The 18,480-nt window shown below is 35.9% G+C and overlaps 2 protein-coding genes across 2 annotated transcripts in view; both read right to left on the bottom strand.

The window, feature by feature from the left end:
• IL1RAPL2 (interleukin 1 receptor accessory protein like 2) overlaps positions 1 to 18,480 on the bottom strand; it is a 1,126,326-nt gene that overhangs the window by 364,727 nt on the left and 743,119 nt on the right. The gene's annotated exons all lie outside the window — the stretch shown is intronic.
• On the bottom strand, positions 1,648 to 11,836 carry LOC116812218 (BTB/POZ domain-containing protein KCTD9-like). The gene is given in 3 exon segments (XM_058441816.1): positions 1,648 to 2,516; positions 2,632 to 2,909; positions 11,801 to 11,836. Coding segments are annotated over 3 exon segments (1,170 nt in total). The 3' UTR covers positions 1,648 to 1,660.

The following is an 18,480-nucleotide window of genomic DNA, read 5'->3' as shown; positions in this document are numbered from 1 at the left end:
ATATAGTACAGAATGAAATGATTTAAATATAATTTAGGCACATATTGATTATGAAAATAGATTATCTCTCAATACTTCTCTGTCTTGGTAAAAATAATAAAGCAAAGAAAATAATTCATTTCTGCAGTTGCTTTCCTTCACTTGTAAAGGTCTGATCTCCTCCCACTATGCATATGTACCCTTTACTGTTAAGGAAAGCTTTGCATATGTAGATATAGAAGAATAAGCTATGTAAATACTAAAGATATGTCATTCTCCCAAAGGAGACACAGGTGGTTTTCAATGATTCCTTGCCTCATGTTGATGAGTCTGTAGAATTCAGAACCCATTTGGACACAACTAATATCCCTGCTCTTGGGGTAGAAAATAAGGACACCAGGTCATTGGTAGGGAGGTACAGGCCCTTCCTCTGCTGCTGCAGAGAGATAATGACTCAAGAAAATTGGACTAAAATTTGTTTTATTTATATATATATAAATGTAAAAGACTCACAGGTGCTGACTGATTGGTATTACATCTTGGACCAGCCAAATGCCTTTATTTTTACTTTAAATCTATTTTTTGGTGGCTGTAATCAAATGTGTGTTTAAAATTCCTCATTCCCCACTGTAGGGTTCTAGCTGCAATTATATTACATTGCCTTTTAGCAGGCAACTCTACCATATTCACTCATATAAGCTTTGATTGCAGTAGCTCTGGATTTAGTATCTATTTCTAAGCTGGCCCTATGTAAACTATTTGGTATTTGAATTAAATTAATATTAATGATGCACCTTGGTTTTTTGGTTTTGAAGTATCTTCCTATGCTTGTGATGACTGTATGAGAAAACTAGGCTAATAGTGTAAATAGATAGAATTGCTTGGTCTGGTGTTGAGTGGAACTTGCCTAGAATGAAATTCTGAGAAATTCTCATTTATAAGTGTTGTAGTGATAGGCAAGTTATTCCTCCATCCGGAGTTCCACTGTACCTTTGGAATGACAGTGAAGTACAATGATGTCTTTCTTTCCACTCTGTCTCAATCAGTAAGAACTGGATATTACTTTAATTTAGCTACTGTTTTGTCCTAAAAAGTAAACATTATAAAAATGAACCTGAAAAGAGTCTTAGGGAGTCTGATCTCACTATATTCATATGGTATGACAGGTATTTAAAGAGGGGAGGCATCACTAAAGCTATTTATAAACCTGAACAACCTTTTCCAAGTTTTCATAAAGTTTTAACAATTTAAATATCCATACCGCATCTAGGTATTCAATAAATATAATTGCATATGTTGTGCTTTCCATAAATTAAAATCCTCAAATGCATCTCAAACCAAGATGGTATTTCCACATCATGCCTATTTAAAAGCAAATATAATAGATACTATTCCTGGTCATAAAACCAGGTTAAACCCCCCTACCCCTTGCAATAGGCAGCAATATCTAGTTTCCCTGCATCTATTAAATGAGTGCTTTTCTGTTAAAAATCAGAATATGGAAAAAAAGTCAGTTTTTTCCCTTATGCACCGCTCAGAACAAGCATAATCCTCTGAATGTTTTTTTTTTTTTTAATTTCTTTACAGTGTTATTTCTTCTAGACAACTGAGTGGGTGGAGAAAGAAAAGTGATAAGGAAAACATTTTCATCTTGTACATCTTCCTCCAGCCCCTAAAATTCTCATCTGACACTTTGTGACATGTGTAGTGGTGTCAGCATCTCTTCAAATATAGCTCCCTTCATGTTGGACCCTCTCAGGTTGGCTTCTTGAAGATCACACCCAGATAGATCACAGTTCTCTAAATCAGTTCCTGCCAGAGTTGCTCCTCTGAGGTTACAGTTCTTCAACTTTGCATTTTTTAAGGTAGCCACTCTCAGGTTAATTCCTGTCATCTGACTTCCTTCCATATCCACACCCTTCAGATTAGCACCTTCTAAATTGGCTTTAAGACCAGAAGGATCCTCAAAATTACACAGTTTCAGGGATGCTCCTTTTGCATTAGAACAGAGCATCTTGACTCCCTGGAGATTTGCACAGTCAAGCACTGATCCACAGAGATCAGCTCGTTCAAGATTTGCACAGCAAAGATTTGCATGTGCAAGATCACAGCGGCTTAAATTGGCCATTTTGAAGTTAATGTATCGAAGGTCCAAACAAGAAAGATCAGCACCATTGAAGTTCAAACCCTGGCATCGCAGTTCTGACTTGGTTGGAGTCGCTAGCAAAAATCGGACAAATTCCTTTCGGGATAATGGTGAATGATCCTCCGGTGGTTGAGAATTCTTTATTGCCACTTCTACGTGTTCAATCAATGAGTCAATACCAAAAAATCTTGCTTCTTCTAACACACCCAATAAATTAATGCCATCATTTACAATGAGCTGTCCATGACGCAAGTAGTTCAAAATGGTTTCAAAGTACTCAGGACTTCGGTCAATTAAGAAAGCTCCTCTATGATATTGCTTATTTCCCCAGACACCTTTGTCCTTAAACATGTGGGCCAGCATACTGTCAGGTTCCTTATTCACCAAAGTGCTCCTTAGAATTCAGGGAAAAAATTGATTTCTCCATTTGTCTTTATAAACAAACATATTTAAGTCAAGAGTATACTCAATCCCAGCTGCTCTCTCAAAACGATGCATGCTACAACCTGGTAGGAGTAACGCGTGTAGTTTTAAAGTACCGCCCTCCAACATTTAATGTCAGCCAGTCTGTGTAGAATCCTAACAATCCCTTAGGAGGCTTAGAATCTGTCTGAGGATCAATAAATGGCTCCCCTTCACAAACAAACAAAACATCATCATCCCTGATCAAAGCAATATCATCAATCAGTCCACCTTTCCCATTATACACACTGGTGGCTTTTATGCCGAGTTTACTGCTGGGCACAGAAAGCAAATCAGATAAAGTTCCCTATACAGCAACCACCTAGCTTACAGCAGGTCTTTGATAAACATTTCTTGAATGTCGAGTGCTGAAGTAAGACACACCTTTTTTGTGTGACAATCAGTCATATTCATTTAAGTCTCTTACACTTTCCGTTCTTGGGGCTGCCGTTCAGGAACAGGGTCACCTGCCTCACTGCGCTGCCCCCGCTGGGTCCTGAGTGAGCCGCCACCCTCCCACCTGGTCCTCCTCTCACCTTTTTCTCCTCCCGCCCTTCCCCTCCCTCCAACCACTCGGATTCGCCTCCCTTTGCCACCTTCCTGCCCTTGGCTAAAACCTGGGTTTCACTCTTAACTTTCATTCCATGTTCCAAGCAAATGCTACACTATGTTATAAAGGGCTCCAAATATATTATATTTTCTGAAGCTTATTAAATTTTCATAAAATTATAGGATGTTAATGCAAGATTTTTAATTTTAGTGGTCTCAAGTATTTCTTTCTCCAGAGGAACCAAAATTTATATCACTGTTAATCTTATGTTACTAAATCAAATCAAAGTTAAACCTAAAGTTATATAAAGGAAGAATGTTTGAGTATTTATATCAAGTTCTGTACAGACATATGAAAATGCATATAAATTTCATTGTCTAACTTATTTTATTATTCTGAACCAAAATGATTTTCACAAGCTTTGAAACTCCAAAAATCAAACTAAACATGTCTACAAAATCAAACCTTAAATATAATACATTGTAAAGACACTTACATGAACCATACATCACTTATCAAAAACAAATCTCTCTCTCTATATATATGTATATAACCATATGTGAGAATAAACACTACTGTCTTAGAATGTTTCAAAACATACAAAAAATCTTCTTGTATAGGAAATACATAAACTTGGTCATAGAATTTTTATTGGTTAGGGTAGCATATAACCTAGGTGTCTATGTAGTAGCAAATAAAATCTTGTGAAAGTACGGCAAAATATATTAATATGCATTTATTTCATTCTGTAAACAAGAGGAATCTTTTGTTGAATTTTAGATTGAATGTATACTAACAGCCTTGCTTTAACGTCTTCTCAAGCTATGAAGAAAAATACCTTTTCAGATGACAAATCATCAGTTCTGGAAACTGTAGGGTCCTGTAGGATCCTTTCCTATATATGTGTTGAACCATTTGAATATAAATATGCAAAATATAGAATTGTAAGTTCAGCAGTAGGAGTTCAGGAGATCCTGCCATCCCTACCAACCACTATATCTGCTCTCCTTTTTGGGAATAAATGTGCCTCATCCCTCCAGTCCCTGAACAGAATAGGAAAAAAAGGGGAGGGAGAACAGAAAATTTCAAGGAAGAATAAAGCATCATCCTTTATTGATAATAAATTACATATTAGAAATCATCTGTAATAAAAGCAACAAATACTAACAGTCTAATCCATGGTGGTGTGATGAGGTAACCTAGGGGCTGGGAAAAGAGGTGAGAACATATCATGGCACTACTCTAGTCTAGTTGATCTATAAGGCTTAACACGGGAAATGAGAATGTGCTTAACAACAACTAGGCAAAGTCATCCAAACCAGTCTCATGCTCTGACAGACAAGGATGAAACTGACAGTCTGCTCTCTTTTCTAGTACTTTGTCACTAGGTGGGCTCACATCTCTGTGATTGGAGGAACAATGAGGCCAGATGAAAAATTCCCTGCTCTATTTATCTTCTAAACACAATGTCTAAGACTAGTTGAGGGACAGGACACAAGGATCAATCAATTAATAGGCCAATGATGAACATCAACTTTATAACTAGCACTGTATAAAGCACTTTGGAAGGGAGAAGCACCAGGCTGTATACCATCTATAAGAAGTTTGCCTTCTAAAACACTGTGCAAACATCAGAGTAGGCAGCAATACATTTTTGTTTCCTAAAGAAAAACTGGTTGGTAAATTATTACGTTAACAAAAGAGGGAAGAAAGAGAATGAGAGCAGTAGGAGTTCAAGATTTAATGGCCGTTTGGAGGTGTGGAAGTTTGGATACACTGGTCAGGGGAAAATGTGGGGAAAGTCTCAAATTTCACAGGCTGAGAAAGGTAGTAGCCCAAACCTTATCACATGTGAGCCTTCCAGGAGTTTGAACCTGAACCACTCTACAGGGATCTGAAGGTCACATAGCATGACTCTCAAATACTCCCCAAGACATGAACATTAAACCAAAATGACAAAAACATGATGAATGTGACATCCACCTCATGTGAGTTACCTAATGTTTTTGTTTTTATTTTGGTTCTTTATACAGATTCTGTCTGTTTCCATGAGCTTTCCTATAAATCATGAGCATCTGCAACAAAATTGCACCAGTAAATCTCATAAAACAGCTTCCCTGAGACTAGATTCAAGATGTTAACACAACAAGAGTTTCCTCATTTTATATAATGGCTGGGTAGGTCTTTTATATTTTAGAAAAAAAAATAATATTTCAAAATGTCATTTACTTGGTAGAGAAGCACCAGGGAAATGGCATTGTTGAATTTCTTTAATAAACTGTGCATTTATAGTCATTCTTAGAAAGCATTTGGAAACAAAAATGTATCTTCCACCTGTTTCACCAAAATCACTGATTATTAAAAAAAAATGATGCTATTCTGTTTGCCTAGTTCAACAGGTACTTTGAAATACAGAGCCAATTGGAAGAACTTAGAACCCTCTAATTTTTACATGACTATGTGAAGTTGGTTGCTACAACAAATCATGGGAAGGAAAGAAAACTCATATAAATCATGCAGTTCTATATGAACCACACAATGATTCCATTCTCTCCACTATGTTGCAGCACACTTTAATTGGTGAAGTCTCTCCTTTGACATTTTTAGGATTTTCAAGATTTGCAAAGCTTAGAGTAGAACAGGTAATAAGAGAAAGATAAATAAAATAAGCAAGAAATATGAACAGCTTGAGCCTCTGTTATGAGTTCATAAATACCTTAAATTAGGAAGAATTACAGTGGGATTTAGAGCTATTGGGATACATTTGCATCTTTAGCTAGTCTTTTAACCACTAAGTAGAACAATTCACTGACTCATTCTTTTGTAGAAAACAAAGGCATACTGTTACCTACTGTAATCTGTTAGCATAAAATATTTTTAACGCACCCTAATGTGAGCGCATAGAGTATGAGACATATGTTCAGAACTGGAATCTGTACAAGATTTTAATTTTAATCAAAGCCAAAGCAGCCCATGACTTGGGTCACCGTTTGTCCTTCAGGAACAAAGACAGTGTGTATATTCTCAGTGATTTTGTTTCATCCTATTTTCATCATATAAGAATACAATTACTATGATGGAGACATAAAAGATATGAACAAAAAGGTATGTAAAGTAAATCAGTTCAGTAAAAAGCTATAATAATGCATTCTTACAATGTCCCTCCCCTCGACCTTTTAAAAATGTATATGTGCTTTGAAAACAGGCTAGGAAACTACGTTTTCTTGTCATCCTTATCTTGCTGAAAGTGTTGTCAGTATTCAAAGTTGAGATGTATGTTTACAGAAGCTCTGGTTTGTAATCATTAATATTTTGAAATTGAGTCTTTCATAGCAGGGTGGTATAATTTTTGAAAGATCCTTATGATTGAGTGATAATGCTTTGCAACTCTGTATTGCTTCAGATGAAATAACTGAAGATTTTAAAAAAGGAGTCAAAATTAATGTTAGGTTATTTTTAAATTTTATTTTCATTTTTGAAAGTTGTATTGACTACTTCTCTATGAAACCTTTAGGAAACATCCCCTGATGTAACATGTCTCATGAACAAAACATAGTAATGGTTTAATTTTAGGAGCATTTTTCTTCAAATGGCAGATTAGGAAAGTGACAATTTTTTTCAAGCACCTAAACTTTGCTAGTTACCTTCAGGATACTTTAAAATGTATGCTAATTAATAGAATAAGTAGTTTTCTGTGTCTCCTCTATTAGGACAAAGATTTTAGTCAGGCTTTGGTTAACTCAAAGAGTTAACTAAATTATTAAGAATTTATATTAATGTTTTAATGTTTAATTACTTTAAATTAACAGTTACCCTAAGATTTCATAAGAATTAGGGTAATCAGAATTTCATATACTTGGCCAAAGTCTTTCTTTTAAAAAAGCTAATAATCAATCACTGACTGATGATCTCTATCTCTAGATACCTTCGTAACTTCTTAATGGCTTCATAAAGAAAATCACCAACCTAAGGGAGTCCTAGCTCTGGACTGCCTCACAATTGGAAGAAATTTTACCTAGCCTTACTTAAAAGTATAGATGAATTGTTATCCCTATAAAACTCTGCTTTTCACAGAGTATTACCTGTACAGTGCCTAAAGGTTCAATATCAAAGACTATAATACTCACAGAGGAAATAATTTTTGTTGCATTACTTTAATGCTGAGCACATTCCACAATATCCAGACTTTGTATCCATAAACTTATGGTGAGGCTACATTTCCTGTGAAAATGAAATACATCATTTGTACTCTGCTTAAGGATCCTGAATGTCAACCAATCTCATATAACCTTTTGGCAACAGAAATGTGATTTTTAATAGCTATGGACACCATATTTTTAGCTCTGTGATGACTGGTATAGTTTCAATGTTCAGCCCCTCCAAAACTCATACTGGAATGTAATTACAATTTTAACAATATGAAAGTGTGGGACTTTCAAGATGTGATTAGGCCATGAAGGTTTCACCCTCATGAGTGAGATTAATGCCATTATAAAGGAATGCGTTTGTCCTCTTTTTATCTCTTTGATCTTCTGCCTTCTGCCATGTGAATATTAATTGTTCCTCCCCTCTGGAGGACACAGTGCTGAAGGCACCATTTTGGAATCAGAATTACCAAACCTGGTGGTACCTCAGTATCAGATTTCCAGCCTCCAGAATTGTGAGCCAATACATTTCTGTTCATTATAAATTGCCCAGTCTCAGATATTCTGTTATAGCAGCACAAAACAGAGCAAGATAATAGTCAAGACCATATTGTATTCAGTTTTTAATTCCCAGTCCCTACTTACACAGTAGCTGCTTCATAATCTACATTCAGTATATTTTTATTGAATGAGTAAAATGCAGATTGATAAATGCAGTGAAAAGACAAGTTAACTTAGTGAAGTAATTGCTATGATGTAGCCAATAAAACCAGGTAATATAACTGCATTTTCTATTTTTCAAATGGATGCGCTTGTGTCATCACCAAGAGCATTAGGATCAAAGTATTTCCCTTAATATATTCTAAGATTTGGTTTATATCAAGTTTCATGGCTCAGTATATCTTGGGAATCCAGTGTGAATCAAGTACTGGGCTATAGATATTTAAGAGGGATTCAGAAAACAAATATTACACAGTCTCTTGAGTGAAAAGTCATGTATGAAATCATCATAAAAGTATAAGGTAGGATGATATAAAAGCCCACACAATAAGTATATAAACAGTATAAATTTGTGCTATACAATATGAAAGGTTATTCTGTCTAGACTGAACTAATACAGGAGTCATCTTAAAGGACATAAGACTTGAACTATACCTGAACAAAAAACAAGATTTGAACCAGTGGAAAAGGGTGGTGACTATAATACAAGTAGAGGATGGTATGATTAGAAGTACAAAGACTAAGATTTGTGGTTTTGAAAAAGAACAGAAAGACCAAGAATGTTGTAGGATATGTTTTCTGTTGCTTTTAGAATAAAGACAAAACCTCATTAACATGGTTTGTAAGGTAATACACGATTTAGCACCTGCTTACTTCTCCAGCTTCATCTCTCCCTTCTGCTGCCTCTGATTCTACCGCACAGGACACTGTTCTCACTTCCTAGAATATTTTCTTTTGCTTTCTACTTAACTAATGCTAATTGTCTTTCAGATCCCAGATTAAGTATCACTTCCTCCTAGATTAGGAAAACTTCCCACCCTGCCCCATTATTAGCCTTTACAGCACTATGTACCTCTCATTCAAGACACCACAGCTATAATTTTATACTTATTTGTGTGATAATATGTCTGCCTCCTCCACTGAACTATTAGTTTTATAAAAGTAGGGATAATTTCTATTTTTATTTACCATTATATCTATAGTGCTTGGAACATAATATGTGCTCATAAATAAATGAAGTTGAAAAATTAAAATAGCATCAGATTAATGAAGGCCTTAAAAGTAGACTGGCAAATTTGGCTATATTGGAACATCATACATTCATTCATCCAACAAATATATATTGAATATTTTATTATATGCCAGACTTTGTGTCAGGTACAGGAGATACAAAAATGGAAGATAGTTTCTGCCCGCGGTTCAATATGGGGGACACAGACAAACATAATAGGCAATTACAATATAGGGTGATCAGTTCTATGATAGAGAAAAGCATATGTTTGGAGTATTAAGAAAGCGACCCCTAAGAAGGATAGGGATGGTAAGGGGAGAGACTGCTTGAGAGGTACAGGTAATATTTACATTGATTTTGACCTATACACTGCTTATAAGGATAAGTACAAAAAGTAACCAGTCAAGTGGCATAACAGAGCGTCTTTTAAAGTTTATATTTTTTTTGAAAAAGCAGAGGAATAAAAACATGGGTCAATGAATTGGAACCCAAAACATTGGTGGTGCCAATTAGAGAGCAGACAAATAATGAAGATGATATGCACCAGCTTCCTATTCTTGTGGCTCTTTCAAGGGGATTTCTGAAGATTATAAAATTCACCTCATTGCTTTTCTGAATTTTTGTTCAATATGCATGTGAACTATAATGAGCATCTGTTCCACAGATATAACCTTGTCTCCAGACTTAGACAAGAACCCATTTTCTAAATATAGGGTCGACAGGGATAGTCTGAAGGAGGTTGTAGAGGACAAAATGTTTCTGTAAACTTTCAAGTCAACAAGTACGGACTAAGTTTCCACTAGTTTCTCTGTACTGTGTTGGGCACTGTAGAGAAAACAGGAGAAGATCAGAAGAACGGTCTTGCCCTAGAGGAAGATTAACATGCTCCTTATAACAGCTGGCATTCTAATTTAACTTTCAGTTGCTGTAGAAAGGCACTGAAAAGGAAATAGCCTTTTTTTCTTATATTTAAAACGCATTTCTTTCACAGATAACTATTAGAATGTTTTAAAGCATGTATGGAAAGGTTTAAAACTAAACATCTGAATCTTCCTAAAGCATGTTGGTTCATTTCCAAGGCCTTTCCTAAAATTAGCCATAGAGCCTTACTTTGAAATAAATATAGCAAATTATTACTTTGAAAATTGGGCTCTTGGACATCTCTGCTTCTACTTCAAATGGTCATTCCTAATTATATACACACACACAAAAAAATCAAATATCTTTAGATCAGATTTTTCTCTTAGGACAAAAATACTTACCCTGCTTCAACCTGTGTATAATATACCCTCTTTTACTGTGAAGCTGCTTATATCATTCAGCAAATGATAGGTCAACAAAGTCAAAACAAAGGAAAGTCTATTGAAACAGGCAAGATATTCTGTTGCATTTGGAATCATCATCAAAAAACTCTAATGACCTTCCCAGTCCAAGACGCTATGCATCAAGAGTTACTTTCTACTGGAAGAACTGAGCAGGTACAAAAATGGAAAGTTTCTGAGGTTGTAGGGTTAAGAAGGGGGCCTGCCAAAAATAAAAATAAAAAAATAAAAGGTTGTATATCAAGTGTCTGCAGCATGTTGGAAAACAACCCTCAAATCCAATCCAATTCTACTTAGTGTGGCTCCATGGGAAGGCAAACAGGAAGGGACGGTATAATTAATGATTCAGCATTACTCTGAGTATAAAAGGTCTAGTCACATCTCAATCTCCTGCCTCAAAAAAAGAAACTTTAGGCATTTTTGAGATCTCCTGGAGCAATTGAATACAGTGACAAGAGAAGATAGCTAAGGATGGAAAATTGGGGAAAAAAGAAGAGTAAGTGGGGGAGAGAAGAAGCATCAAAGTATATCAAGAAATGATCTTAATTCATTCAGCAAAAAATTTTTTGAGCCCTAAACTAGGGACTGAAAAAGACTATGTCTATTCACTTGAGGGGTTCTCAATTTACTTGGGAGAGGCCAATGCATTAAGAGACAATAGAAATACAATATTTGAAGCTAATACCTCCTACTCTGCTGTGGATCTTATCTCCTCACTTATTCTTTGAGATCTTATTCCATCAAGTTTTCTGTTTCTCTATGTATCTTCAAATTTTTCTTCCCAATTCACTTTTTCTTTCAGATTGTAAACGTACATTCTCTTTGTCAATAAAAGAAAATCCCATTGACGTTTTTTCTCAGTCTAGCTGTCACTCCCTCTTTCTTTCCTTCCTTTCATAAACTAGTAATAGCTAAAAATTCCATTTATTTATTCCAATTTACTCCTTAATGTACTGCCATCTTCTGCTCTCAAAACTTCCTTGAAGTTGTAATTGCTAAAGACAGTGATCCCCTAACTCAATGACCCCAACCTTTTTAGCATAAGGAACTGGTTTCATGGAAGCCAATTTTTCTATGGACTGGGGAGGTGGCAGGTTTCAGAATGACTCAAGTGTATTACATTTATTATGTACTTTATTTCTATTATTATTACAATATGTAATGAAATAATTATACAACCCACCATAATGTAGAATGAGTGGAATCCCTGAGCTTATTTTTCCTGCAAGTAGATGGTCCCATCTGGGGGTGATGGGAGACAGTGACAGATCATCAGGCATTAGATTCTCATAAGGAGCATGCAACCTAGATCCCTCACGTGTACAGTTCACAATAGGGTTCGTGCTGCTATGAAAATCTAATGCTGCTGCTGATCTGACAGGAGGCAGAGTTCAGGCAGTAATGTGAGTGATGGGGAGCAGCTATAAATACAGATGAAGCTTCGCTCACTCACCTGTCACTCACCTCCTGTTGTGAGGCCTGGTTCTGATACTGGTCCATGGCCCAGGGGTTTGGAACTTATGTACTAACTAATATAACTAATTAGTTATCTTACTTGACCTATCTATGGCATTCAACACTATTAGTCTCATTGAAATTCTATCCTCCTCTACCAGCATGATATCAATTTTCTGGTTCTCTCCCTTACTCTTTAACCATTAGTCAGGATTCCCTGGAGACCTCCCTTAAGTATTGGTCTTATCAAGGACTTCATCCTTGGTTCTCTTCTCACCCTGAAATGCTTCCTTCCTTGGGAGAGAGGTCAGGCCTGTAGATAAGGATTTTGGAGTCAACAGTATACTAGCTGGTAATAGTTACTGTCTGAATGGATTAAATAACATAAAAGACATAGAGGAAAAGATTTGTCTTTTATGTTATTTAATCCATTCAGGCAGTAGCTATTACCAGCTAGTATACTGTTGACTCCAAAATCCTTATCGATAAGCCTGACCTCTCTCCCAAGGTCCAGACTCAAGGAGACAATTGTTTAAAAAAATATTTATACCTGATTACCATAAAGTCATCTCAACTTTATTAATAAAAGGAAGGAACGAAGGAAGGAAGGAAGGGGCATTGATGATAGTTCCCCAAACCCTGATCATTATATTTACTCAGTGTGCAAGACCAGACACCTATCACTCCCTCTTCTTTACCATGTGCAACCGAATGGTAACATAAATTATCAATTTTAGCTCTTTAATACCTTACAAACTTATCTTTTCCTCTATGTCTTTTATTAGCTTATTTTTTGTATTCTACTAACTAGTTCTGTTACCTTTAATTTTGCTCCCTTAACATCTGTCTTCCTTATAAATACCAGAATGACCTTTCTAAAATGCATATTCTACTAGGTCATTTTCCTGCTTCAAGCCTCTCAATGACTCCTCATTGCCTGCAGCAATGGCTTTCAAACTTCCTCATGCAAAAAAATCCCCTGGAGGACTTGATAAAACAGAGAGCTGGGCACCATCCCCAGGGCTTCTGATTTAGTAGCTGGTGTTGAACTTTAGAATTTGCATTTCTAACAATTTCCCAGGTTAATTTACATGCATACTTAGCAGAACCTAGCATTTGGCTGTATAGAGAGGAGAAGAAAAAAGAGAAAGTCAAGGATGACATCTGAATTTTTGACTTAAAAAACTGGGTGGGTGGTGGAACAATCACTGGGAAGGAAGATAAAAAGATTTGGGAAGGGGATGACAAATGTGATGAGCTCAATTTTGGACACACTGAGATTTTTTTCAAACCACATCTTTTATTTCCCTACATTCACTTGCCTTGAATCAACTTGAGGTTCCAGCCATATTGTACTATTTATACATCACTGAATGTACTGAAGATATATACGATGTCTCTTTTCCAGTGCTCTATACATCTGGAATGTCTTTGTTTCTCACCTTTCTTTCTTACGAAATAAAGCATCTCTTCCTCATTATACTCTTCTCAGCCTCTACTCATCTCTAAAATGAGTTTAAGAATATCTCTTCTTTTCTTTTTTTTTAATTAAAAAAATTAAGAATATCTCTTTTTCTTTATGATGGCTCCATGAGGATATACGTGAGAACCCTTTCAGCCTCAGAGGGGGCAGACTGGTTTGAGAAGTGGCTTCCAATTTCAAACTTTGAGTGTTTGAATAAAGCCTATATATATATTTATGAATTTTAAAAAGACATAAAGTACTCTAATCACTATTCCTAATTCCATCTAGTCACATTAGGTAATTTAAAATTCATAGAGTCTCTATACTACTTGGCTAATAAACCAATAAAAATATTTATTTATTTAGTATTTACTATGTAGTATTCTGCTATACTTTCTGGGGAGTTACAGTTTGGTTATAGAGGTAAAACCAACACATATAAAATAATTAGAAGGCAATTAGTTACTAAAATATATGCCACAATTATAATAGGGTAACCATAGGAAGGAGAGTTGAGTATCACCTGAAGTAGCAGAGAGGACTTCACAGAGGATTCAGAACTTGAGCTGAATGTTGGTGGTTGGTGAAAATTTGGATATATGGAGAAAAGGAGAAAAAGCATTACATGTCAGAGCAATACCAAGAGCAAAATCTTGGATGTAGGAATGAGCATAGCTTGTGTAGAAAACAATGAGAAAATCAGGTTAAGCAGAACAGAAGACTAGGGACACAGTGAAAAAGAGACTAAATAGGTGGACAGGAGTCAGTATTTGAAGATCTTGAAAATACCACAGAGGGGTTGGTCTTGATATGGTAAACAATAGAGATCCTTTACAGGTTCCTGATGAAAGAAGGAGAGTTTTGGTAAGGTCAATTTATAAGTAGCAATTAAATAGGTTATAAGAAGAGAAAGACTGAACATGGGAGAGTAGTTACTAGGTTGCTACAATGGCCCAAGTAAGAGATAATGAGGGCCTAAACTAATGTAATGCCAGTTGACTCTCAAAGAAGGGTGACTGATTATCTAAGAATATGAGAAGAAAGGAAAAGTCAGTTCTTTGTAGATTTTAGAAATGGTAAATGATTGAATGAATAAATGAGTTCTCAAACATCCAAAATGCAGTAAGGAGCTAGATTAAGACATTTAGAGGCCTTCAGTTCTGAAAAGATCATATGCCCAAACAGGTAATTCAAAGTAAACGCAACTCTAAAATATAAAATAAGTTTTAGCAAATCCAAAAAGATCTTTTTCTAATGGCTACTTTCATGCTTTAAAATAATTCACCAAGATTTATAGATATGCTGCATTGCTAATGCCATAAATGCATGATTAGCCTGCCCATTAGGCAATCCAGCACTACTGGTAAAACTAGACAACAAACAAACTTCTCATGACAGTTCAGAGTATCCAAAGCCATTTCACAAACATCATCTCAATTGCTAAAATGATCAACTGTGAAGCTGGCTATACTCACTTCCTAGGAAAGAACAAAATTATTCAATGACTTGTTAAAGACCTTTGATTAAGATAGGTCATTTTAATTATCTGTGCCTCAGTTTCCTCATTTATGAAATAGGGAGGTGGATAATGCCCTCGGAGTGTAGTTGTGTAAATTAAATGAGAAGAGATATGTCAAAGTGCCTAGCAGAGTAATATGTATTTTTTTACACTCAAAAATATGTATTGATTTGAGGTCTTCATGGGATCACCAGAATCTTAGAAAATTTCTCTTAACTAGGGAAACCATCTTTACAAAATTATGACAGTAAGAGAAATATGACATAGTTTACTCAATCTTGCTTCTAATGTCCAAGCTGCTTTTGGTTATTCCTGGGTATAGATGAAGCTAACGTTGAAAGTAATTTAGTTCATAGATTAACCTTAAAGCAAGGATGATAATAGCCCTTCCCAAAACTAAACCACCTTTGTAAAACTAACAAAAGGCCACAGGTTAGGCTTATAAGAGGGACATGAATTCTGCTAAGATGTAGGTGTGGTTAAACAACAACAAACCATTGTTCTGAAGGTCACAAGATTTGTAACTTCCCCAATTACTCCTGTAGATAACATCACTTTTGTAGAACCTAACATGGGTCTTCTGAAATATTTTTCAGACTTTTGCATTCTGGCAAATGACTGACCCCACCCAGAGGTAGAATCATGACTCAGGACTCAACTGTTTTTGTGGCCTCCCACCCAGAAGCCAACTCAGTGCATGAGGACCATTTTCCACACCCCTATGATTACATTCCCAACCAATCAGCAGCACCCATTCCCTAGCTCCCTGCCCACCAAATTATCCTTGATAAACCTTAACCTCTGAGCCTTCAGGGGGACTGATTTGAGCAAGAACTTCTTCTCCCGTGTGGCCAGCCTTGTGTCAATTAAACTTTCTTTACGGCAATGCTGCAGTCCTAGTGAATTGATTTTGTCTGTGCAGCAGGCAGAAAGAACTCATTGGTTAATTATACTAGTACATTAGTTCTAATTATTTTCTAGCAGTTATCCCAATTTTAACATGGATGCAAAAAAGTATCATAGACTTAAAGAGTAGAGCCAACAGACATTTACTAAGATTTGCTAACCTGAAAAGGGGGTCTGTTAAAGATTTTGAATGTTTGTATCAAAGTCAGAATCTGGAGAAAACACACAAACATACTCACACATTCAACGACACTTCAGCACAACCAGTGGGAATACTAAAGTTATACATATATCTCCATACCTGAATTTGAGAATATTGCACATTGCCATGGCTGATTTATGAAACCCTTTTTCTATGAGGGATAAATGTATTATTAGGACTACAGAGAATAAGGCTCATAACTCACAAATATGCCACTTGCACCTTAAAAAAATGTCACTGTCAAAGTTCCTCATCTTCTCCTGAGCTCTATGGCACGTTGTACAATGTCTTAAATGTGAAAAAAATACTTGATGTATATTTTGGTGACAATTCAGTAATTCAAATACGTTGAAGTGCCACGTGATTGTACCTGGTCTAGAGCTCTACTTAGCTTTTATGCACTGAGGTCAAGATTAGAGTGTATAATTTATTGATTTATTCATTTATTCATTTTGGTGTTTCGTGCTTAGGAGGGAAGAGTAACACAAAGATCTTTCTGTACAACCTCTGCTACCTAAGAATATTTCAGACAGGCCCTATGAACTGGTGCTGACGAGGGGTCCTAAATGGACAACTGATTAAAACCTCACTAGCTTCCAGTTCAGCCTATTAAGGATTCAGAATAAGTAGCCAACAGGACCTGGCTAATCTTCATCTTGCTAATCTTTACATACAGCCAGTCTTCTTCAAACCCTAGTGGTTTGGTTTTACAGATCAGCACATTTTAAATAAACCAAAGTTATGCTAAGGACTGCGATTCCTTAGATAGCATTGATTTCTTCGGGCACCCTATAACATGATTATTATTCACTCTGAAGTCTCATAAATAAGTGAAGCCTAGTAACACTGGCTGAAATAAATGAACAAAATATCATAAGCTAGTTTCATCATATGTGAAACATGGATAACAACAACGACCTTGCCTTACCTACTTTACAGAGTCTCTCCCCACAATTCCAAGAACTAAATGAAGAAAATGTCCGTAAAAGTGTTTTGCATGCTATAATGTAAAGCATTATTGTGAGATCCGTGATGGTTATCCCAGGTCTTTATTTCAACATCCATTTTCTTTACTTATTAATTTTTTATAACTTCCATTTTTATCAGTGGGCCTCTTATGCACTAGATTTATCTGATGAAAGCCATCTGGAATGCATATTTACCAGGTTAGCTTTTCACCCTAGATATATGAGGCCAAAACGTATGCCACAGATACTTGAACTCTGTGAGGATATTTTTCTCATACAGAATTACAAAGATTGAAATATGGCTAATTAGGCCGTAGGAAATGGCTTTCTATTATTAATACATTAACTTCCCTTAAGCATATTAAAGGTCCTTAAGACAGTGGGGGGAATGTTATGTTATAAAGCAGTATCTCTATGCTTTTTAACAAAAAAAAAAAAAAAAAAAAAAAAAAAGGAGCCCAACAATATAGTAAACTCTTAACTAAGCAGATCAAGAGGATAATTGCTGCTATATACTCATTCATATTTTAAATAGATTGCCTTAAATAAAATTTCTCTCTCGGGGCATTTAACTCTTCATTCATTCCTTTATTCAACATTTATTAAATGCCAATTATAGGTCAGGCACCGTGCTACATGATAGGGCAATTTTCATGTGTAGGCACATTTCTTACTATCTAGGATATAACAATATGAATATTTCTATGTCTTTGGAATACTACTTTGTGAACAGAAAGAGATTCTTGATTGGCAAAAGGAGGGAGGTAGAGAATGGTGGGATTTGAGGCAGGGGCCAGATCACAAAGTCCATAGTAATGGAAACCCATTGAAATGTGTTACATAGTAGAGTGATATGATTATATTTACATTTTAGAAAGAGCATGGTATCTTATCTTCTTTCTGAGAGTTTGACTGTTAAAGAGACACAACAGCAGAGGAGGGAGACATGGAAACATAATGAAAAAGCTTGTTTTGATTTATTTGAAGATAGATGAGTAGGGGGATATTTATTTTTTAAGTAATCCCTGCAGAGGAACACACATCAGTATAATCAAAGATCCCCTGAGCTATATATGTCTCACAGAACATTTTCTTAGGCTGGGATGTGAGTGGATGGAGAGGGGCAGGGTTGGGAGAAGTGGTGGGGAGGCAAATCTCCATGTTGTCCCAAGGTGACAGACCATGTAATACAGTTTGCCTGGCATAAATCCCCAATTCATGCCAGTTGTCCCAGCATAACAGTTAGTAATAACCTCTTTTGTTCTCAAAAGTTTTCTCGTTTGAATAATAAATTATATAAGCACCCTACTTAAAGGTGAAAATTCATTCATCTCATTTAAAAAAGAACAATCCTGGAGATCACAGCTTCTCATCCAGACAGAGCAAAGTGAACCATCCTCTGTATTTATTCCACCCTAGAAAAACAGAAATACCCCCAATAAAGAACAACATGAGATGAGTAATTTGTTGTTTATCACATGTATATCTAACTAGCCTCCAGTTCCTATCCTTAAAAACTGAGCACGATTATTCTGAGGAAGTGTTTCTAAAACATTCACAGCTCCTAACTGGTATTTGCCTAACAACTGTACATAATCAAGTTAAAACCATCAGAACAGTAGTGTTCGG

This window comes from Hylobates moloch, unplaced genomic scaffold (assembly GCF_009828535.3).
Source record: "Hylobates moloch isolate HMO894 unplaced genomic scaffold, HMol_V3 SCAFFOLD_7, whole genome shotgun sequence".
NCBI classification, from domain to species: domain Eukaryota; kingdom Metazoa; phylum Chordata; class Mammalia; order Primates; family Hylobatidae; genus Hylobates; species Hylobates moloch.
Note: the sequence above shows the minus strand (reverse complement) of the source record. Positions and strands in the feature narration are given on the sequence as shown.